This window comes from Hemitrygon akajei, chromosome 19 (assembly GCF_048418815.1).
Source record: "Hemitrygon akajei chromosome 19, sHemAka1.3, whole genome shotgun sequence".
NCBI lineage: Eukaryota > Metazoa > Chordata > Chondrichthyes > Myliobatiformes > Dasyatidae > Hemitrygon > Hemitrygon akajei.
In genome coordinates this window covers 60913873-60937468 of record NC_133142.1, presented here as the reverse complement: position 1 = coordinate 60937468, position 23596 = coordinate 60913873, and the positions used below count along the sequence as shown (strand labels likewise).

Below are 23596 nucleotides of genomic sequence, written 5' to 3'. Positions count from 1 at the left end.
AACATTATAAACTAGACAATCTCTCAGAAAGAACAGGAAATAGGGAATCTTAAAAATGAAGTGGAGTATTGAATCAGTGCTGCATGACCATGGCAGAGGCCACCCTGTTGGCGCAGTCCTGGGCTGAGGAGATGGAGGAAAAGACTGTCAAAATTGCCTGCCACCTGGCCAAGTTCTGATAGCAGGAAGCAGCACAAAGGGCTAATTGATGACTAGAACCAATGAAGGGCGATCTTATGGGGTAATGACCCAGATACCTGGGATGCTAATATTTGGTTTGGTGGGGAGATTCGGGATGAGAGGGTGAAAAGTCGCCCTCATCTATATGCCCCCCAGCTCTTGAAAGCCCAACTAGGGTTACTTCATCTATAGAAACTTACTCTGACCAATCTTGCTCTCCAAGCACCCTCAGGATCTCCTGGCACTCCTGTACAATCTGGTACTCCAGGTTAATGTGTCAACCACCTACTACAGGAAAAGCACAAGTGGAGACCCATAATGGTGACCAACCCACTGATAACTAGGGACTATTCCTCCAAGGAATTGGTAGAGCTGGGGTATCGGTACAGACAGAAATCAGATGACCATTAGCGGTATGGCTGTAAAGAATATAGGATTCGGGGAGAGTGGAGTGATCTTATCCAACCAGGAGGGAGGAATGTCATCAAACCATGAGATAAACAATGCCCTATGGGGGAATGGGTAAGGAGGAATAACGTTTGTGGGACAGAATAGCTGCAATGGTAAAGGTTAAGCATCTCTCCCTGTTAGACTGGGATTTAAAGTCTTGAGCAGAGGAGTGGACTAAGGCTCTCTCCTTGGGCCCTGATCACTGGGATTTATAAGGGTGTGGATGGCCCACCAGAGGATCAAAACTTCACCTCAACTATGGTAGGTAAGGTATCTAGTAAAAATGGCAGGTCCGCATCTGAAAGAAATAAAACTGCTCCTTTTAGGAAGGGAGGACAGTAGGGGCTATCAAACTCTTGGTGAGTTTGGCACATATAGGTGGGGCTTGTAGCTGAGTGAGGAAGATAGAGAAGCAGAAGGGAGGGGTTCCTGCCTGAACTATAAGGAGATATTTTTGGCCCTGGTCAAGGCAGACATCCCAAAGGAATGACTGGATGTGTTACCCATTGTTGCCTTGTATGCTTTATGGAAAGATCATTGTCAAAATAAAAAGGGAGAGGAGTTATTGGGGGGGGGGGGGGGAGAGCAAGGGGACATCCCTGCTGATTCACCAACCAATGGACCTCGCCCTTGAGACATTAAAGAAACCTTTATGAGACTTGTAGCAGTAAGACTCCAGTGACAGGTGGCAACCTCTTGCCCTGTAGGACAGGAATGGCAAGTACTCCTGGCACTGCTCAATAACCCTTACTCAGGCAGGAAACCTTAGGTGCATATTGCTGTATATTAGGGAAAGGGAAATGTGCAATAGTGGATGGCACAAGTCCACACTGGGGCTGAGCATACTGTTGACTCAGGTAACCACAGCAAGTGAAGAGTTCCCTGGGTGATTATAGAAGGACTGGAAGAAGATAGAAAGCTAGTGATGTGGTGCCATGACAACATTTCCCTCAAGCGCAGCAAAACTAAAGAGCTGGTCATAAACTTCAGGAAGGGAGGCATTGTACACACTCCCATTCACATCAATGATGCTGAGGTTGAGAGGGTTGAAATCTTCAAGTTACTAGGAGTGAACATCACTAGTGGCTTGTCCTCATCTAACCATATAGATATTGTGACCAAGAGAGCTCTCTGGTCCCTCTACATCTTCAGAAGGGTAAAGAAACTTAACATATTCTCTTCATAAAAAGCATCCTATTCATGTGAATTAAGTATATAGCAACTATTCTGCCCAAGAATGCGAGAAATTGGTGACTTTGTGAAGTAGCCACCCTGCTCATTCTCTTCTCCCCCTTACACTGGGCAGAAGGGAGAAAAGCTTGGAAACATGTGCCACCAAGCTCAAGGATAGCTTCTATTCCACTGTTATGACCAAAAATGGACCTCTTGATCTCACTTTCTCCCTCATGGTGCCTCTGCACTTTATTTGTCTACCTGCACTTTCACTGGAACAATAATCTGTATTTTGCCTTTGCACTACCTTGATATTATTTATTTATTTTTATTTAGAGATACAGCATGGAGGGAGACATAGAGAACAAGAAACCAATGAAGAGCAAATAGAATTCCTTGTGACCATTCCTTGGACTTTCCACCTTCATTTCTGATTTTCAGCAACTGAAATATTCTGCTTTAAGCATTTATTCTTTACTATTTAATTAATTGATCAATTAAATTTATGTTAAATTAGAGCAACACAACATGCTGGAAGAACCATGAGCTAACTTTAAGGATATTGGAGAAAAGTATAGGGTGCACGTCAGAGGTAAGTTGTTTTTTTCTTTACACAGAAAATGGTGGGTGTGTGGAATGCCCTGCAAGGGGCAGTAGTAGAGGCAGATACATTAGGGGCACTTAAGAAGCTCTCTGATAGGCACATGGATGATAACAAAATAAAAAAATGGAGGGCTAAGGAGGATCTTAAAGTTGGTTAAATTGGCATAACATCGTGGGCCAAAGAGCCTGTATGTGCTGTATTGTTCAATGTTCTATTATAACTCAACAAGTCAGACAGCGTCTATGGAGGTTTTTGGGCTGAGATATTTCATCAGAAAAGAAGGGGGCGGAATCCAGGATAAGAGGCAGAGGAGGAGGAGGAAGGAATGAAAGCTGGGAGGTGATAGGTGAGAAGGAATGTGGGTGGTTGGGTATGGAGAATAAAGAAGCTGGAGAGGATAGGTTCAAAGTTCAAAGCAATTTTTTTTTTAAACAAAGTACATATATGCCAGAGTTGGGAATTGAGAGATCGCTGGAGCATTAGCTATGATCTTTGAATCCTCTACAGGGGGAAGTGCCGGAGGACTGGAGAATGGCAAATGTAGTTCCCTTGCTTAAAAAAAGGTAAAAGGTAGAAACCAGGGAACTATAGACCAGTCAGTCTTATGTCAGTGGTCTGCAAACTACTGGAAAGGATTCTTAAGGATAGGATCTACAAGTATTTGGAGAAGTACAGTCTACTCATGGATAGTCAACATGGCTTTGTGAAGGGAAGATCATGCCTCACGAGCCTGACTGAGTTTTTTGAAGAGGTAACAAAAGAAATTGATGAGGGTAGGGCAGTGGATGTGGTCTACATGGACTTTAGCAAGGCATTTGACAAGGTCCCTCACGAGAGACACATCCAGAAAGTCATGAGGCATGGGATAAGTGGAACCTTGGCTGTTTAGATAAAAAAAAAAATTGGCTTAAAGGAAGAAAGCAGAGGGTAGTTGTGGAAGGAAAGTATTCTACCTGGAGGTCGGTGACCAGTGGAGTGCCGCAGGGATCTGTCCTGGGACCCCTGCAATTAGTGGTTTTTATAAATGACCTGGATGCAGAGGCAGAAGGATAGGTGAGTAAGTTTGCGGATGACCTGAAGATTGAAGGAATTGTGGATGGAGCTCCAGGTTGCTGAAGGTTACAAGAGGATATAGACAGGCCGCAGAGTTGGGCAGAAAAATGGCAGATGGAGTTCAATCTGGATAAGTGTGAGGTGATGCATTTTGGAAGGACAAACCAGAAGAATGAGTACAGGATTAATGGTCAGCTACTTAATAGTGTGGATGGACAAAGGGATCTTGGGGTTCAAATCCATACATCCCTCAAGGTCGCTGCACAGGTTGATAGGGTAGTTAAGAAGGCCTATGGGATGCTAGGCTTCATTAACAGGGAGATTGAGTTCAAGAGTAGAGAGGTCATGTTGCAACTCTACAAATCTCTGGTGAGAATGCACGTAGAGTATTGTGTTCAATTCTCATCACCTCATTATAGGAAGGATGTGGAAGCTATGGAGAGGGTGCAGAGGAGATATATCAGGATGTTGCCTGCTTTGGAGAACAAGTCATATGAAGCAAGGTTAGCAGAGCTGGGACTTTTCTCTTTGGAGCGTAGAAGAATGAGAGGGGACTTGACAGAGGTCTACAAGATTATGAGAGGCATAGTTAGGGTGGATAGTCAGTACCTGTTTCCCCAGGGCACCAATAGCAAACACCAGAGGGCATATGTACAAAATTAAGGGAGGGAAGTTTAGGGGAGAAATCGGGGTAAGTTTTTTTTACATAGAGGATTGTGAGTGCCTGGAATGACTTGCCAGGGATGGTGGTGGAGGCTAAAACATTAGGGGTATTTAAGAGCCTCTTGGACAGGCACATGGATGAAAGAAAAATAGAGGGTTATGGGGTAGTGTGGGTTTAGTGCTTTTTTTTAAGGATTATATGGGTCGGCACAACATGGAGGGCTGAAGGGCCTGTATTATGTTGTAATGTTCTATGGTTCTATGCCAACATATGCAACTTTGATATTCATATTCTTGCGGGCACATTCACTAAATCTGCAGAATAATAATCATAACAGAATCAATGAAAGACTTCACCAACTTGGGCTTCAACCAGTGTCCAAAAGTCAACAAACTGTGCAAATACATAAAGAAAGAAACAATAATAACAAATAAATAAGCAATAAATATCAAGAACATGAGATGAGGAGTCGGATCTTGGGATCTGAGTCCACAGGATGCTCAAAGCAGCTGTGCAAGTTGACTCTGTGGTTAAGGCGGCATATGGTTGATGGACATCTAAGATGAAGACCTTTTTCAGGAATTTAGATCTCCCAGGCATTTCTTTTGAACAAGAGTCCCTCACTCAATGCTCCATTATCTATGCATGAGATACAAGAAGCTGTGAGACAGCTCCGTAGTGGGAAGGCCTTGGTCCTGATGGACTCACTAGTGAAAGCTGGGTGGCAGTGTGAAATGTCAGGAGGATGTTATGAGAATGAAGGGTGACTTGGACAGGTTGGGTGAGTGGGCAAATGTATGGCAGATGCAGTTTAATGTGGATAAATGTGAGGTTATTCACTTTGGTGGCAAGAACAGGAAGGCAGATTACTATCTAAATGGAGTCAAGTTAGGAAAAGGGGAAGTACGAGATCTAGGTGTTCTTGTACATCAGCCAATGAAAGCAAGCATACAGGTACAGCAGGCAGTGAAGAAAGTTAATGGCATGCTGGCCTTTATAACAAGAGGAATTGAGTATAGGAGTAAAGAGGTCCTTCTGCAGCTGTACAGGGCCCTGGTGAGACCCCACCTGGAGTATTGTGTGCAGTTTTGGTCTCCAAATTTGAGGAAGGACATTCTTGCTATTGAGGGAGTGCAGCGTAGGTTCACAAGGTTTATTCCCGGAATGGCAGGACTGTCATATGTTGAAAGATTGGAGCGACTGGGCTTGTATACACTGGAATTTAGAAGGATGAGAGGGGATCTGATTGAAACATATAAGATTATTAAGGGATTGGACACGCTGGAGGCAGGAAGCATGTTCCCGCTGATGGGTGAGTCCAGCACTAGAGGCCACAGTTTAAGAATAAGGGGTAGGCCATTTAGAACAGAGATACGGAAAAACTTTTTCACCCAGAGAGTGGTGGATATGTGGAATGCTCTGCCCCAGAAGGCAGTGGAGGCCAAGTCTCTGGATGCATTCAAGAGAGAGTTAGATAGAGCTCTTATAGATAGCGGGGTCAAGGGATATGGGGAGAGGGCAGGAACAGGGTACTGATTGTGTATGTTCAGCCATGATCACAGTAAATGGCAGTGCTGGCTAGAAGGGCTGAATGGCCTACTCCTGCACCTACTGTCTATTGAACTCTATAAAGAGTTACAGGGCTATTATCAGAGCCTGTGTTAAGCATGTTCAAACATGCATTTAACTGTGGTCTCCTCCCATCTTCATTGAGAGAAGCTATTATCTCCCTAATTCTTAAAAAAGAAAAGAGCCCTGAAGACTGTGCTTCCTGCAGGCCTATTTCATTGTTAAATGTTGACTTTAAAATCTTATCTAAAACCTTAGCGTTGTGATTGGAAACTGTGTCTCCTTTTATCATAAAAGAGGATCAAACGGGTTTTGCAAAAGGCCGTAGATCATCTAACAATATTAGAAGACAAAAAAAAAGAAGGCATATGGTGTATTGGCCTTCATCAATCTTGGAATTGAATTCAGGATCCAAGAGGTAATATTGCAGTTATATAGGACCCTGGTCAGACCCCACTTGGAGTACTGTGCTCAGTTCTGGTCACCTCAATACAAGAAGGATGTGGAAGCCATAGAAAGGGTGCAGGGGAGATTTACAAGGATGTTGCCTGGATTGGGGAGCATGCCTTATGAGAACAGGTTGACTGAACTCGGCCTTTTCTCCTTGGAATGACGGAGGATGAGAGGTGACCTGATAGAGGTGTATAAGATGATGAGAGGCATTGATCGTATGGATAGTCAGAGGCTTTTTTCCAGGGCTGAAATGGCTGCCACAAGAGGGCACAGGTTTAAGGTGCTTGGGAGTAGGTACAGAGATGTCTGGGGTAAGTTTTTTACACAGAGAATGGTGAGAGTGTGGAATCGGCTGCCGGCAATGGTGGTGGAGGCGGATAGGATAGGGTCTTTTAAGAGACTTTTGGATAGATACATGGAGCTTAGAAAAATAGAGGACTATGGATAAGCCTGGTAATTTCTAAGGTAGGGATATGTTCGGTACAACTTTGTGGGCCGAAGGGCCTGTATTGTGCTGTAGATTTTCTATGTTCTATGTTCTAAAAGTGCGTCCATAGGGTGTGGGGACATTTCAACGATGGAGCAAATGACATTGAGTCATCCCCTTTGGTTCGAGAGCCATGGTCAACAGGTAATAACTGTTCCTGAACCTGATGCTGTGAGTTCTGAGGCTCTTGTACTTTCTTCCTGATGGCAGCAGCGAGAGGAAATCATGTTCTGCGTGGTGAGGATGGAAGAGGTAAAGAGCTGAAGAAGGAGTCATCTGATAGGAGAGGACAGTAGAGCATGGAAGAAAGGGAAGGAAGAGTGTAATTAGAGAGAGACATGGGCGTTGAGGAGAAGGGGTGAGAGGGTAACCAGAATGAGGAATGAAGAAAAAAGAGAGGGAGGAAAAATGACCAGAAGTTGGAAAATCCATGTTCATGCTGTCAGGTTGGAGTCTACCCAGACGGTATACCAAGAGCAACTTCTTCAGCCTGTGTTTGGCCATCATCATGGCAGTAGAGGAGGCCACAGACAGACATGTCAGCATGGGAATGGGAAGTTGAATTAAAATGGGTGGCTCTGGGAGCCCCTGCTTTGTGGCAAACAGAGGTGCTTGACCCAATCTGGTCTCACCAACATAGAGGAGGACACACAGGGAGCATGGTATACAATCGGTGACCCCAACAGATTCACAGGTGAAGTGTCGCCTCATCTGATAGATAGATAGATAGATACTTTATTCATCCCCATGGGGAAATTCAACATTTTTTCCAATGTCCCATACACTTATCTGGAAGGACTTGGAGCCCTGAATGGTGGTGAGAGAGGTGTAGCACTTGTCCCACTTGCAGGGATAAGTGCTAGGAGGGAGATCAGTCAGAAAGGACAAGTGAACAAGGGAATCATGTACAGTAAACCCTACAGAAAGCAAATGAGTTGGGTGGAGAGGAGGGGGTGGACAAAGATACGCCACCCGGTAGGATCCCGTTAGAGATGATGGGAGGTACAGAGAAGGAAGTGCTGGGTACAGAGCCTTGTGGGGTACTAGGTAAAGACAATGGAAAGCCTATTCCTAATATGACAGCTGAATGATGGGGTGAGGCAGATGTGCGAGAAATGGAGGAGATACATTTGAGGGCAGCATTGATGGTGGAGGAACAGAAATCCATTCTTTGGAAAAAAAGAGACATTTCAGATGCTCTGGAATTAAAGCCTCATCCTGAGAACAAATGCATTAGTGACAGTGAAGCTGAAAGTAAGGAATAGCATATTTACAAGTGACAGGGTGGGAAAAGGTACAGTTAAGCCAATTGTGAGAGTTCATAATTTGTTGAAGAGATCAGTGAAGATCCAAAAATGGAGACAGAGTGATTGAGAAAAGGGAAGTAAGTATCGAGATTGACCAAATAAATTTGAAGGCCAGTGGAAACTGGAGTCAAACTTGAAGAAACTTATATGCAGGTAGCAGCACCAATGTAGTCGTCAATGTAGAGGTGGAAGAGTTGGGGATCGTTACCAGAGCAGGCTTGGAACATGGACTCTTGCAGGTTGCTAATGAATAGCAGGCATAGTTAGGGCCATGTGAGTGTCCGTGGCTACAATATCAGTTCGGCGAAAGCGGATGAAGCCAAAAAGATTCCTTCTTCGTCAGCGCTAACCCTTCTTCCAACCATCCCCTCCCAGCTTCTTACTTCATCTCCCCTCCTCCACCCATCTTACCCCTCATCTGTTCTCGCCTATCACGTGCCAGCTTATACTTCCTCCCTCCACCCACCTTCTTATTCTGGCTTCTACCCCCTTCCTTTCTAGTCCTTATGAAGGGGTCTTGGCTCAGAAAATGAATACTTCTTCCCCTCCATTAATGTTGCCTGAATTGCTAAGTTCCCCTAGCATTTTGTGCGTGTTGCTCAACATTTCAAAGTACATATTATCAAAAGTATGTACGCATCATACAACCTTCAGATTCACCTCCTTACAGGCAGCCACAAGACAAAGAAACCTCAAAAGAACCCATTAAAAAAGTCAAACACACAATGCACAGAGAGAGCAAGAAAAAGCAAATCATGCAAACAAAACTGAGCTTCAGAACTGAAGTTTTACTTAAGTCATGAATACAGGCTCACTGTAGTTGGAGCAGGCCACAGGCTCCATTCGTTACAAAGCTGAGTAAAGGTTATGCAACCACAGACACGAAGCCAGGCTTCGCTGCAGCCAGAGCAGGCCGCAGTCTCAGTTCAGCACAGAACTGAGTAAACCTTGCAGAACAGCGAGAAGAATCGAGCCTCGCCTCCCCTCCGTTCCTGACACCCTGACATTTTCAACCTAGCCCAGTGCTTAAATTGTCTAAACATCACATTGCTCCTTGGTCTTGGACCAACTGGGTCTGAATAATGTCGCCACAATTCGGCCCATACCTGACCTTTTTCAATTTGGCCCAGTGCATAAATTGATCAGACATTGGGACTTTCCTCGCTCTTGGGGACTCCTCTATTCTCTTTTGACACCACCTATATCTTTGCTTGCCTCAACAGCGCCATCCCTGCATACCTGCTTCTGCCACCTCTTGCCTCACATTTCTCACCTTTGCCTCCACCATTGCCACCTCTTGCCTCTCCATTGTTATCGTTGATCATTTTAATAAAGTGTTTTTAATAAGGTAACACACACACAAAATGCTTTTCCATAGATGCTGCCTGGCTTGCTGAGTTCCTTCAGTATTTTGTGTGCGTTGCTATGGATCTCCAGTATCTGCAGATTTTCCTGTGTTTGTTATTAATAAGGTATTTAGCAGCTTATTTTGTTTTTTGTTTTTTTTGCCACTGATATCGCTGGTCATGACCAGTGCCATTTTTAACTGGATTTCCGCATCTGCAGAACTTCATGTTTATATTAAATTATATATTTATATACAACAACTCCATCACCTTCCTTTCCTTGATTTCTTTACTTGCAGACCCCAGTCAGTTTGGATTGGTAACAACATGTCCTCCACAATCTCCATCAGCACTGGTACACCACAAGGCTGTGTGCTTAGACCCCTGCTCTATTCACTTTACACTTATGACTGTGTGGCTAAGCATAGCGCCACTGCCTTATTTAGGTTTGCTGACAACACCACTAACGTAGGCTGAATCAAAGTTAGTGACAAAGTAGCATTTAGGAGGGAGATTGAAAATCTGGCTGATGGTGCCATAATAACAACTCAATGTCATTGAGACCAAGGAGCTGACTAAGCATCAGGAGGAGAAGGAGGAGGAGGAGGAAACTGAAGGTCCATGAGCCAGTCCTCATCAGGGAACCCCAGGTGCAGAGCACTAGCAACTTTAAATTCCTCAGTGTTATCATTTCAGAGAACCTGTCCTGGCTGTAATTACAAAGAAAGCTTGGCAGGACCTCTACTTCCTTAGGAGCTTGTGAAGATTTGGCATGACATCTGTAGAAGTTAGTAAAGTTACAGATGTGTGGCGGAGAGTATACAACTGGCTGCATCACAGCCTGGTATGGAAACACTAATACCCTTGAATTGAAAATCCTACAAAAGGTAGATCCAGTTCATCACAGGTAAAGACCTCCCCACGATTGAGCACATCTACATGATGCATTGTCATGGGAAGGCAGCATCCATCATCAGTGACCTCCCCAACCCCCCCCACCGCCCAGGTAATGCTCTCTTCCTGCTGCTGCCATCAGAAAGAAGGTACAGGTCTCACACCACCAGGTTCAGGAACAATTATTATCCCTCAGTCATCGGGCTCCTGAACCAGAGGGGATAACCACTTAGCCCATCACTGAACAGTTCCCACAACCTATGGACTCACTTTCAAGAATTCTTCATCTATTGTGGTTGCTATCTGCCCTGTTGGTGCAATCTTTCATTGATTCTATTATGGCTATTAGATTTATTGAGTATGCCTGCAAGAAAATTAATCTAATTGTTGTATATAGTGACACGTGCGCTTTGACAATAAATGCGTTTTGAATCTCACTTCATGTGCTGTTTAAGTCATTGAAATCTCTTCAGTCCTCCTTTCCACTTGCCCCATACTCCCTTCTCCTCTCACTCCCTTCTCTCCACCTGTCCTAACTATGTCTGCTCTGATCTCCACCAGCCCCTACTGCACCGCCGCTATCCCACTGCTCTCTGCCCATTTCTATTCTCTGGTTATATTCTGATAACCAAGAAATAACTGAGGCTTGTAAGAATGGAATGGCAGTTGTCATGGGGGATTTTAACTTCCACATAGATTGGGTGAATCAGGTTGGTCAAGGAAGTCTTGAGGAGGACTTCACAGAATGCATCCGTGATGGCTTTCTTGAGTAGCATGTTAGTGAACCTACAAGGGAAAATGCAATTTTAGACCTCGTCCTGTGCAATGCGACAGGTAAGATTAACAATCTTGTAGTCAGAGATCCTTTTGGAAAGAGTGATCATAGTATGATTGAATTTCATATACGGATGGAAAATGAAATAGTTAGATCTAAAACTATAGTGTATCATGCTTGAACAAAGGAGACTACAACAAGATGAGGGAGGAGTTGGCTAATGTGGACTGGGAGCACAGACTATTTAGTAGGACAGTTGAGGAACAGTGGAATACTTTCAAAGAGATATTTCACAGTGCTCAACAAAAGTAAGGACAGCAAGTGTGGGGAGAGACAGCCTTGGATAACTGAGGAAATAAAAGATAGTATCACATTAAAAGCTCATGTGTACAAAGTCGCAAAGAGTAGTGGGAGACTGGAGGATTGGGAAAACATCAAAAAGCAACAAAGAACAACTAAGCAAGAAATAAGGAAAGGGAAGATAAAGTATGAAAGTAAATTAGCACAAAATATAAAAACAGATAGCAAAAGATTTTATAAATATATAAAGCAGAAGAGGGTAGCTATAGTCGACATAGGTCCCTTGGAAGATGAGAAGGGGAAATTGATATTGGGTGATAAGGAAATGGCTGAGGCATTTAACGACTATTTTGTGTCGGTCTTTACAGTGGAGGACACGTCTAATATGCCAATGAATTATGTTATGTACGAAATGGGAGGTCAGGACCTCGATAAAATCACTGTCACTAAAGAGATAGTGACGAGCAAACTAGTGGGCCTAAAGATAGGTCCCCTGGTCCTGATGGGATGCATCCCAGGGTGCTGACGGAATTGGCGGAGGTTATAGTAGACACATTGGTAATCACTTACCAAAATTCTCTAGGTCCCTGCGGATTGGAAGACAGCAAATGTCATACCACTTTTTTATAAAAGGATGTAGGCATAAGATGGGCAGCTATAGGCCAGTTAGCTTAACATCTGTAGTCGGGAAAATGCTTGAAGCTGTCATCAAGGAAGAAATAGAAACGTTTAGAAAGGAGACATTAGACAGATGCAGCATGGATTCAGAAAGGGCAGGTCCTGTTTGACAAACTTACTGGAGTCCTTTGAGGACATAATGAGTGCAGTGGATAGGGGGGAACAGGTGGATGTCGTATACTTGGATTTCCAGATGGCATTTGTTAAGGTGCCACACAAGAGACCTATAAATAAGATATGGATGCATGGAGTCGGAGGAAGTGTATTGGCATGGATAGTGGATTGGTTAACCAATAGAAGGCAGAGAGTTGGTATAAACGGGTGTTTCTCTGGTTGACAGTCGGTGGTGAGTGGGGTGCTACAGGGGCTGGTGCTGGGTCCGCAGCTGTTTACAATTTAAATTGATGATTTGGAAGAGGGGACTGAGTGTAGCGTAGCAAAATTTGCTGATGACACTAAACTGAGTGGAAAAGCAAATTGTACAGAGGATGTGGAGAGTCTGCAGAGGGATAGGGATAGGTTAAGTGAGTGGGCCAAGGTCTGGCAGATGGAATACAACGTTGGTAAATGTGAGATCATCAACTTTGGAAGGAATAATAGATGAGCAGATTATAATTTAAATGGTGAAAGATTGCAGCATGCTGTTATGCAGAAGGACTTGGGAGTGCTTGTGCATGAATCGCAAGAAGTTGGCTTGCAGGTGCAACAGGTTATTAAGAAGGCAAACAAAATGTTAGCCTTCATTGCTAGACGGATTGAATTCAAGAGCAGGGAGGTCATGCTGCAACTATACAGGGTACTGGTAAGGCTGAACCTGGAGTACTGTGTGCAGTTCTGGTCTCCATACTTGAGGAAGGATATACTGGCTTTGGAGGCAGTGCAGAGGAGGTTCACCAGGTTGATTCCAGGGATGAAGGGGTTAACCTATGAGGAGAGATTGAGTTGCCTGGACTATACTCTCTGGAATTCAGAAGAATGAGAGGGGATCTTATAGAAACATACAAAATTTGAAAGGGATAGATAAGACAGAAGTAGGAAAGTTGTTTCCATTGGTAAGTGAGACTAGAACTAGGGGACATTGCCTCAAGATTCAGGGGAGAAGACTGAGGACGGAGATGAGGAGAAACTGTTTTTCCCAGAGAATGGTGAACCTGTGGAATTCTCTGTCCAGGAAAGCAGTTGAGGCTTCTTCACTAAATATGTTTAAGAAACATTTAGGTAAATTTTTACACAGTAGGAGAATTAAGGGTTATGGGGAAAAGGCAGGTAGGTGGAGCTGAGTTTACGGACAGATCAGTCATGATCTTACTGAATGGTGGGGCAGGCTCGATGGGCTGGATGGCCTACTCCTGCTCCTATTTCTTATGTTCTTATATTCTGTTGATTTAACTTTCCTACTGGCTCATTTTCTTTCTCAGGCTCTACTGTCTACCTCACCATCTGTAATAAATACCTGAGTAGTTAGCCACTCCCTTGGATAGAAAATCTTCAACTTGTGTTCCTTGTATGGGGATATTTTCATTGCCATGGTCACCCTAACTTTACCATCAGACACATCCCACTTCCAGCTTAACAAACTTGCTCTGTCTCCTTCCCAATTCTGATGATGCGTCTTCACCCTTAAATGTTAATAATTTCTCTTTCTACAGATGTGGCCTGACCTGCTGAGTATTTCCAACATCTTGTGTTTTTGTTTTAGAATTCCAATATCTGTGCTGTTTTCTATTAAATTTCACATGCCAGTAGTTCCTGTTCCCCATGGGAAGAAACACATTTTGGCAAACAGACTTTCTCAGGAAAATTGCTGAATGTGCACCCAAGCTGTTACTTTGTTATATATACACAACACAGGAAGAGGTCAGTGGCCCATTGGAAACATCTATCTCACTCCCCTCCCCCCTTATTCCTGCAACTTGTTTTCTCTCACATATGTCCATCAAATCCTCTTTAGGGGGTAACAGGGCAGTGTAGTGATTAGCATAATGCGATTACAGTGTCAGCAACATAAGCTCAAATTCTGCTGCTGTCTGTAAGGAGTTTCGGAGTTTTCCCATTATCGTGTGGGTTTCCTCTAGGTGCTCTGGTTTTTCCCCCAAATTCTATTAACATACAGTATTTATAGGTAAATTAGCCACATGGGTGTAATTGGGTAGCATGAGCTCATGGACCAGAAGGGCCTTTTACTGTGCTGTAACTCTAAATAAAAATTCTGTACATTATTACTCTAAGGGGGGGGGGGTTTAAATTCAGCCAATTTGCCTACCAGCGCACCTCTGGGAAATGGAAGGAAACCACAGAACACTACAGTACAGTACAGGACCTTCAGCCCTCCATGTTGTGCTGACCCCTATAATCCTTAAAAAAAAACTTGAGCATCTGGAGAGAATGAACAGTCACAAGCAATGTGCACACTTTACACATGCCTAATATATATTTTTTATTTCATTTAAAAAATAATCCTCGTGGAATAGGCCCTTCCTGCCCTTTGAGCCGTGTCACCCAGCAACCCCCGATTTAACCCAAGCTTAATCATGTGAAAATTTACAATGACCAATTAACCAAATAAATGGTACGTCTTTCACAGGGAGTACGTACAAATTCCTTACAGAGGTTGTTCGGATTGAACTCTGACACCCAAAGCTGTAATAGAATTGCACTAACCACTGTGAGCCCAATTCCCTGGAGCTGCATGGTAGCAGAATTTAATTGCTGCACCACTGTGCCATCACTGAGTTCTTCTATTATCTGACCGTGATGAATCTCAGAATTTGCACCAATTTCATCCTGGCTAATGATGATCTCACCTTTTTGGGCTTCTTCAAACTGATCGTTTTCTGCCAGCCATTGCGCATAAGGCACGTACACAAGATCTTTGAATTCTGGATGCTTTTCTACCAAGGAGAAAGCCTGGATAGTAGAAAAGCAAATCGTGAGAACAGAAAAAAAAATCCTTCATTGAGCAATATACTCTGTCTCAACACTATGTATTGGAAAGCCGACCAGCAGCTGTCCATCCAGAACACCCCACTTGTGTAAGTGGACTACAGAAGAAGGACTAAAACTGACATCAATTGTCGAATTGGAATATTCAAGATTGGTAAATTCTGTTAGTAAGGGAGCATTGTTCTGGGGAACTGTGTGGTCTATAGAGGCTTTGTAACTTGTTCAAAGATCTACTATGATCTTTTACTAGACACACCAAACAGAGAAAATCTTCATGAACTCCTTTCACAATGTCACAGCATCCATGCGCAGAGCAAATCTAAGTTTCTGAAACTCAAACGCCACCCTGTGGCATGTGTGTAATATTTCAGTTGTTGACAGATTCAGATCAATATTGTATGGATATGAATTTGAAATAACTGCTCACACTTTGACATTTTTTGCACCTTTTAAAATTAGATATTCTCAAATATTTAACATCTTGCATGGCACAGCAATATAGATAGCACATAAAACAATACGTTGCGGCGACCCACTTTCTGTGCAGGTGAACCGGCTCACAAATAGCCAGCGCGCGGGGGAAGACTTTGGTAATGTACCTCTGACGTCAATTCCGCCCAGAGAGGGCGGGCGCTAGGGATTTAAATGCCAGCGCCGTGAAGTTTGAATAAACTAGTCTCCAAACGACTTACTGACTGCGTGTCATTATTTCAGCGCTGTGTGTAGCACATCGCTACATTGGTGACCCCGACGGTCCAAACGGGATTTGGACCAAAGATGACCGACTCTTCATCTGTTCACGCAGTTTCACTAAAACTGTCGACTTTCTGGACGCTGCGACCACGCGTGTGGTTTAGCTGAGCAGAAGCCCAGTTCCAGATTTGGCAAATATCCTCTGATTCTACACGTTACTACCACGTGGTGAGCGCCCTTGACCAGGAGACGGCCGCTCATGTTGCGGATTTCATACAGTCGCCCCCGGAAGAAGGCAAATATGAAGCATTCAAGGTGCTGCTCATTGGGACCTTTGGCCTCTCACGGCATGAGTGGGGTGCCCGCCTGCTTCACCTGGACGGTTTGGGAGACAGACTGCCGTCAGCATTGATGAACGAGATGCTGTCCCTTGCTGACGGATACAAGCCCTGCCTCATGTTCGAGCAAGCGTTCCTGGAGCAACTGCCCGAGGACATACATCTGCTGCTGGCCGACGCAGATTTCAGCGACCCCCGGAAGGTGGCGGCCTGGGCAGACGTGCTGTGGAAAGCCAAGAGGGAGAGTCCATCGGTCAGATTACCAGGCCACGCGCCCAACAGCAGACCAGACCAGGCCTGGCGGGGGGGCGCACACAACACAGAGGCAGGAGTGAGGAGGCCAGTGAACAGTGATGTTTCTACCACCAGCGGTGGGGCACAAAAGCCCGCCATTGTCGCCCGCCCTGCAAGGGCCAGGGCCAGCTGCCGCTAATGACTATGGCGGCTGGCCATCAGGACAGCCTCTTGTACGTCTGGGACAAACAGTCGGGACGCCGCTTCTTGGTCGACACCGGAGTGGAGATCAGCGTCTTGCCCCTGACGGGGTACAACATCCGCAACAGGAAGCCAGGACCCACCCTGAGGGCCGCAAATGGCAGCATGATACGGACCTACAGTGCAGCTGCAGTTCGGCGCCAGCCGGTTCACGTGGGACTTCACACTGGCCGCGGTGGCCCAACCACTCCTGGGGGCGGACTTCTTGTGAGCTCACAACCTGCTGGTCGACTTGCAAGGGAAAAGACTGGTACATGCCGAGACTTTCCAGACATTTTCCCTGGGTGAAGCCAAGTTGCCAGCCCCACACCTGGACTCCATCACGCTGTCAGACGACAAATTCACCAGAATCCTGGTGGACTTACCATCGATTCTGGCACCATAGTTCACAGCAGCCATACCCAGACACGGGGTACAGCACCACATTCCGACCCAGGGACCACCCCTCCATGCCCGCGCACAAAGGCTCCTCCCGGAAAAGCTCTGCCTGGTGAAGGAGGAGTTCAAAAAGATGGAGGAATTGGGGATCGTACGGAGGTCCGACAGCCCATGGGCCTCCCCCCCCACACATGGTGCCCAAAGCAGCCGGGGGTTGGAGACCATGCGGCGACTACCGCAGACTGAACGAGGCTACCACTCCAGACCGCTACCCCGTGCCGCACATACAGGACTTTGCAGCAAGCCTGCACGGGGCAAGAATCTTTTCCAAAGTAGACGTCGTCCGGGGATACCATCAAATACCGGTGCACCCTGAAGACATCCCCAAAACAGCATTCATCGCCCCGTTCGGCCTGTTCGAGTTCCTCCGAATGCCGTTCGGCCTGAAGAATGCCGCACAGACGTTCCAGTGGCTAATGGACATGGTGGGACGCGACCTGGACTTTGCGTTCATCTATTTGGACGACATCCTTATAGCCAGCAGTTGTTGTCAGGAGCATCTGTCCCACCTCCGCCAGTTCTACTCCCGCCTGAGTGATTTCAGCCTCACAATCAACCCGACCAAGTGCCAGTTCGGTCTCGATACCATCGACTTCCTGGGCCACAGGATTACCAAAGATGGGGCAACACCTCTGCCCGCCAAGGTAGACGCGATCCACCACTTTGCCCGGCCCAACACAGTCAAAGGCCTGCAGGAGTTCGTTGGTATGGTGAACTTCTACCACCATTTCCTCCCCTCAGCAGCCCGTATCATGTGCCCTTTGTACACCCTGATGTCGGGTAAAGGCAAGGACATTACTTGGGACGAGGAGGCTGCGGCTGCTTTCGTTAAAGCCAAGGAAGCCTTGGCAGATGCCGTGATGCTGGTGCACCCCAGAACGGACGTTCCGACCGCCCTCACGGTGGACGCATCAGACACAGCAGTCATCGAGGGGTGCTGGCAACCCCTGGCGTTCTTCAGCAAGCACCTACAACCACCCAAACTCAAGTACAGTGCTTTCGACCGGGAGCTGTTGGCACTGTATCTGGCAATCTGGCATTTCAGGTACTTCTTAGAAGTACCTTAGTTCACCGCATTCACGGACCACAAACCGTTGACCTTCACGTTCACGAAGGTGTCCGATCCCTGGTCGGCTCGCCAGCAGCGACATCTGTCCTACATCTCCGAGTACATGAAGGACATCCAGCATGTCTCGGGAAAGGACGACATCGTGGCAGACGCACTCTCCAGACCAGCTGTCCAGGCCCTGTCCCTGGGGGTGGACTATGCAGCACTGGCGGAGGCGCAGCAGGCAGACGACGAGATGCCCAGCTACAGGACCGCAGTCTCAGGTTTGCAGCTGCAGGACTTTCTCATAGGCCCAGGTGATAGGACCCTCCTGTGCGACGTGGCTACCGGCCAACCTCGCCCCATCGTCCCCGCAGCCTGGAGGCAGCGAGTTTTCGACTCCATACATGGTTTGGCACACCCATCTATCAGGACAACCGTCCGGCTGGTCTCCAGCAAGTTCGCGTGGCACGGACTTCACAAGCAGGTCAGTGAATGGGCCAGAACGTGCACGTAGTGCCAAACAGCCAAGGTGCAGCGGCACACTAAAGCCCCGCCACAGCAGTTCGAACCCACCCACCAGAGGTTCGACCACATTCATGTGGATATCGTGGGACCCCTACCAGTGTACCGAGGAGCGCGGTACCTCCTAACTATGGTAGACCAGTCACAAGGTGGCCAGAGGCGGTCCTGCTCACCGACACATCTGCCGATTCCTGCACCCGAGCACTGATCGCAACCTGGGTAGCATGCTTCGGGGTACCGGCCCACATTACCTCTGACAGAGGCGCCCAGTTCACCTTCAGCCTGTGGTCGGCTGTGGCCAGCCTGTTGGGAACGCAGCTGCACCACACAACTGCCTACCACTCACAGTTGAATGGACTGGTGGAATGCTTCCACCGTCACTTGAAGTCGGCTCTCATGGCCTGCCTGAGAGGACCTAACTGGGTGGACGAGCTTCCCTGGGTCCTGCTTGGAATTCGTACAGCACCAAGAGGATCTGCACGCTTTGTCGGCTGAGTTGATGCTCCTGGCCATCCCGGAAGAGTTCATACCAGCTCCAAGGGGGCAAGAGGAAGAACCCACAGCAGTCCTGGACAGGCTACGCAAAAGGCTCGGCAACCTGGCCCCTGTACCAACTTCACAGCACGGACAGACCCCAACCCATGTACCCAAAGACTTGCAGATCTGTAAGTTTGTGTTTGTACGAAGGGGTGGACACCGGGCACCGCTACAGCAGCCGTACGAGGGGTCATTCAAGGTAATAAACAACAATGGGTCCACGTACGTTCTGGACACTGGGGGGAGAGAGGAGGTTTTCATGGTGGACTGACTCAAACCAGCCCATGTGGAGCCAGTCGAGGTTCAGGCACCATGGCGCAGAGGCAGACCTCCCAAACAGAGGCTGATCCAGACTGTGGACATTGGGGGGTGTATCGCCGGTTCTGGGGGGGGGGGTTATGTGGCGACCCATTTTCTGCGCAGGGTGAACTGGCTCACAAATAGCCAGCACGCGGGGGGAGACTTTGGTAATGTACCTCTGACATCATTTCCGCCCACAGAGGGCGGGCGCTAGGGATTTAAATGCCAGCGCCGCGAAGTTTGAATAAACTAGTCTCCAAACGACTATGTCGTTATTTCAGCGCTGTGTGTAGCACATCGCTACAATGTCACAGTATAGACCCTTTGGTGTACCAACGCTTTAACCTACAGAAAGATCAATCTAACTCTCACCTTCCACACTCATCTATTTGTTGCTCATCTTTATGCCTATCCCAGAGTTCCTAATTTATCTGCCTCTACCACCAATCCTGGCAGGACATTCTAAGCACCCACCACTCTGTGTAAAAAAAACTTACTTCTGACATTTCCCCCATACTGTCCCTTCAATCACCTTAAAATTATGCCCTCTCGTTTTAGCCATTTCTGCTCTGGGAAAAAAGTCTCTGGCTATCCACTTTATCTATGCCCAAGAGCCCTCTGTTCCTCCACACTGTTAAGAATTCTGTGACTAACCTTGTATTTTGTCTTCAAGTTTGACCTTCAGAGCTCATCTTCACACTTTTCCAGAGTGAACTCCATCTACCGCTTCTCAGCCTAGCTTTGCATCTTGTCATTGTTCACTGTAACCTACAACAACCATCTGCACTATCAACAACAGCATCAACCTTTGTGTCATCAGTAAACTGACTTATCCAAGCCATTTATAAAAATCTCAGAGCAGGGGTCCCAGAACAGATCCCTGTAGAACACCATCGGTCACCAACTGCTCCATCTGCAGAGCTACTATATCAGCTGCCACGACAGGGATCTGATCCTGACCGTGGATGTTCACATTCTCCCTGGGGTGGCTCCAGTTTACCCCCACATCTCAGAGACATATGGTTAATTGGCTTCCATAAGCTGTCCGTAAGGTGTAGAACCTGGGAATGCTGATAGGAGGATAAAATGAGATTAGTGTGCGTAAAGGTCAGCAAGGCCTTAGGACCTATTACCATTCTATATCACACTGTGACATCTTTCACTGTCAAACAAACTTAGACCATGGTGAGAATTCTGTACACAGGGATTGGAAAATGTATTGTAAATATTGTTCATTTAATTGTTTCTGCCGGCAAACTTTCTCACCTCCTCCCAATGCCTGGTTTCCACATGCAGTAGAACCTGAGCCTCCAGGTCTCCCATCTTCATGTACGTCTCTGCAGCATATCCAGGATGCTGCAGCTTCTTCAAAAAATAAGCACACCTTGATAGGGGTTCCCGTTCAGCCTTGTCTAGCTTACGAGCTACATCAATTAACCTGTATAATACAAACAGTTCTGTAAGCCAGTGCTTTGCCATTAACTGACAGAAGTACTTCCTCATAATTTGGTTATCCCTGTACATATCTGAAGCATTATTGCTCGGTCCATGTCTCTTTGCTGATAGGTGAGTTATTTGTGCGCTATCAGATGTTGGCTCATGAGGTTATCAAACTGAAGAATTGGGTGGCAAGATATAGCACACACTACCAGCAATGGAAGGTTGAGAAAACAGCAATGATGATAAAAATATGCAATGTGAACCTATGTGATGATTCTACATGTTTAAACAGAGGGCAACAGAGCTGGCTGATCAACGACACTGGATTTCAATGAAACTAAGAGAAAACTAAGCAGTTTAGATTAAATGTTACTTCCAGTCTTTTTCTGACACTGCATGATCATAACACAAAAAGAAACTCAAAGAAAGCATTATAAACCATGTGCATGACTGCACAATGAAAAATAATAAAAGAATATTAGCATACTGCAGCATATTTAAGTAGTCATTAATCAATATTTTGCCAGAGCATTATGTAGCAATGAATCTTAATCCAGCAGAAAAAGAGCACAAGTAAAATGATAGTAATATAGCTAGCTTATTAGACAGTGCATGTTCTGCCTGGAGGTTAGTGATCACAGTGTTCCACAGGAATCTGTTGTGGGACCCAGCTCTTTATAATTTTTATAAATGTCTTGGATGAGAAGGTGGAGGGTGGGTTAACAAGCTTGCAGATGACACAAAGGTTGGTGGTGTGGACAGTGCAGAAGGTTGTAGGTTACAATGGAACATTGACAGGTTGTAGAGCTGGTCTGAGAAGTGGCAGATGGAACTCAATCTGGAAAAGACTGAAATGATTCATTTTGGAAGGTCAAATTTGACGGCAGAGTACAGGGTTAATGGCAGGATTCTTGGCAGTGTGGAGGAACAGAGGGATCTTGGGATCCATGCCATAGATCCCTCAAAGTTGGTGCACAAGTTGATAGGGATAAGAAGACATGAAATGTGTTGGTCTTCGTTAGTTAGGAGATTGAGCTCAAGTGCTGTGAGGTAATGTTGAAGCTTTATAAAACTCTGATTGGACCACACTTGGAATGCTGTGTTCAGTTATGGACATCTCGCTATAGCAAGGATAGGGTGCAGAAAAGATTTACCAGGATGCTAAACACAAAGTACATTGCAGATGCTGTGGTCAAATCAACACATACAACACACTGGAGGAACTCAGCAGGTCGGGCAGCATCCCTGGAAACGAGCAGTCAATGTTTCGGGCTGAGACCCTTCGTCAGGACTGAAATGTTGACTGCTCATTTCCACGGATTCTGCCTGGATTAGAGTGGTTGAGCGAACTAGAGTTTTTCTCTTTGGAGCATAGGAGGATGAGAAGTGACTTTTTCTCAGGGTGGAAATGGCTAATACAAGGGACATAATTTTAATGTGAATGGAGGTAATTATAGCACAGATGTCAGAAGTAGGTTGTTCTTTTGTAAAAAGGCAGAGATTGATGAGTGTGTAGAATGCGCTACCTCGGGGTTTGGTGGAGGCGGATATGTTAGGGACATTTAAGAAACTCTTAGATAGGCACATCAGTGATAGAAAAATGGAAGGCTATGTAGGAGGGAAGGGTCAGATTGATATTAGAGTAGGTTAAATACCGTGGGGTGAAGGGCCAATACTGTGCTGTAGTGTTTTATTTACTTATATATTTTTATTTAGAGATACAGTGTGGAACAGCCCTCTCTGGCCCAGCAAGCTGCACCGCCCAACAAACCATCTATTTAACCCTAGTCTAATCACAGAACAATTTACAATGACCAATTAGTGTACTAACCAGTACTTCTTTGAAACGTGGAGAAAACTAGAGCACATGGTGGTAAGCCATCCGGTCACAAGAAGAACATATGAACTCTTACAGACAGTGTCAGAATTGAACTCCAATGTTCCCAGCTGTAATAGCAATGCGCTAACCACTATACTGCCATGGCGTCCCAAACGTTCTGTATGTGATTTTTTGTTCATTTTCCTCAGGTTTACAAATAGCAATTCTTTCTACGTTACAGACTTACATATCAACCCATCCATGGTCCCCGATGATCTCAATTGCTTTCAGATGTTCTCCAGCAGAGAGATACATCTCTGCTGCTGCTTTTGGCTCATTGAGGTTTCTGGCCCAGTCTGCTTGTTTCGTAATCAACATCTTAGTGTCCTTGGGATCGCCTGAGCCAAGGAAATCCTGAGGAAGTCATCATAAAATGCATGATTACTAGCTTTTCTGGTTTTTCAGCTACAACATTATAAAATAAACATCAACTTGTATTCAGCACCTTACTAACTCAATTTAGTCCAGTCTATTTATTTTTCTACATAATTTTAATTGGGTTTTCTTTAACAGGTATCTCACAAAGACACTTACTTTCTTTTAAGCACTTGTCAGGTTATGATTAATTTAGGCAAGGACAGTTAGCCTGCAATTAAGACAACTAAAGAACACACTTCTGCCATAGTACACCAGTGGTGGAGTAATATACAGTAAAAGCCAGGCTATTCTTGTTTATGCAATTTTCAGCATGTGGGCATCATTGGCAAAGTCGGTCCTAAATACCCTCAAGAAGATGTTACTTTCAACTGCCACAGTCCCTATAAAGGTACTTCTATAAAGCTGTTGGGCAGTAAGTTCAAGGATTTAATTGCAAGAAAATGAAGGAAAGTCAGCTTAATGGACTGAATGGCCTTCTTCAATATTAAGAATGAAATGAGGAGTTAAGCTTTTCATATGGAGGGGAATGCTATATGGCACAATTAAATGTTTAAGAGATATTTATACAGGTAGTAAGGCAAAAAAGATGTTGAAAAATATGGGCCTAATAGCATCATGGTTAGGTGTACTGATAGAACATATTTCTGTT

General features: G+C 45.6%; 1 protein-coding gene across 3 annotated transcripts in view; it reads right to left on the bottom strand.

Moving 5' to 3' along the window:
- ift122 (intraflagellar transport 122 homolog (Chlamydomonas)) overlaps nt 1-23596 on the bottom strand; it is a 221434-nt gene that overhangs the window by 52232 nt on the left and 145606 nt on the right. For all 3 annotated transcript variants that reach the window (XM_073072604.1, XM_073072605.1, XM_073072606.1), the window contains 3 exons: nt 22757-22923; nt 20517-20688; nt 14738-14840 (listed from right to left, as the gene is read on the bottom strand). In XM_073072604.1, the coding sequence (XP_072928705.1) occupies nt 14738-14840; nt 20517-20688; nt 22757-22923 (442 nt within the window). The remainder of the gene's footprint in view (nt 1-14737; nt 14841-20516; nt 20689-22756; nt 22924-23596) is intronic.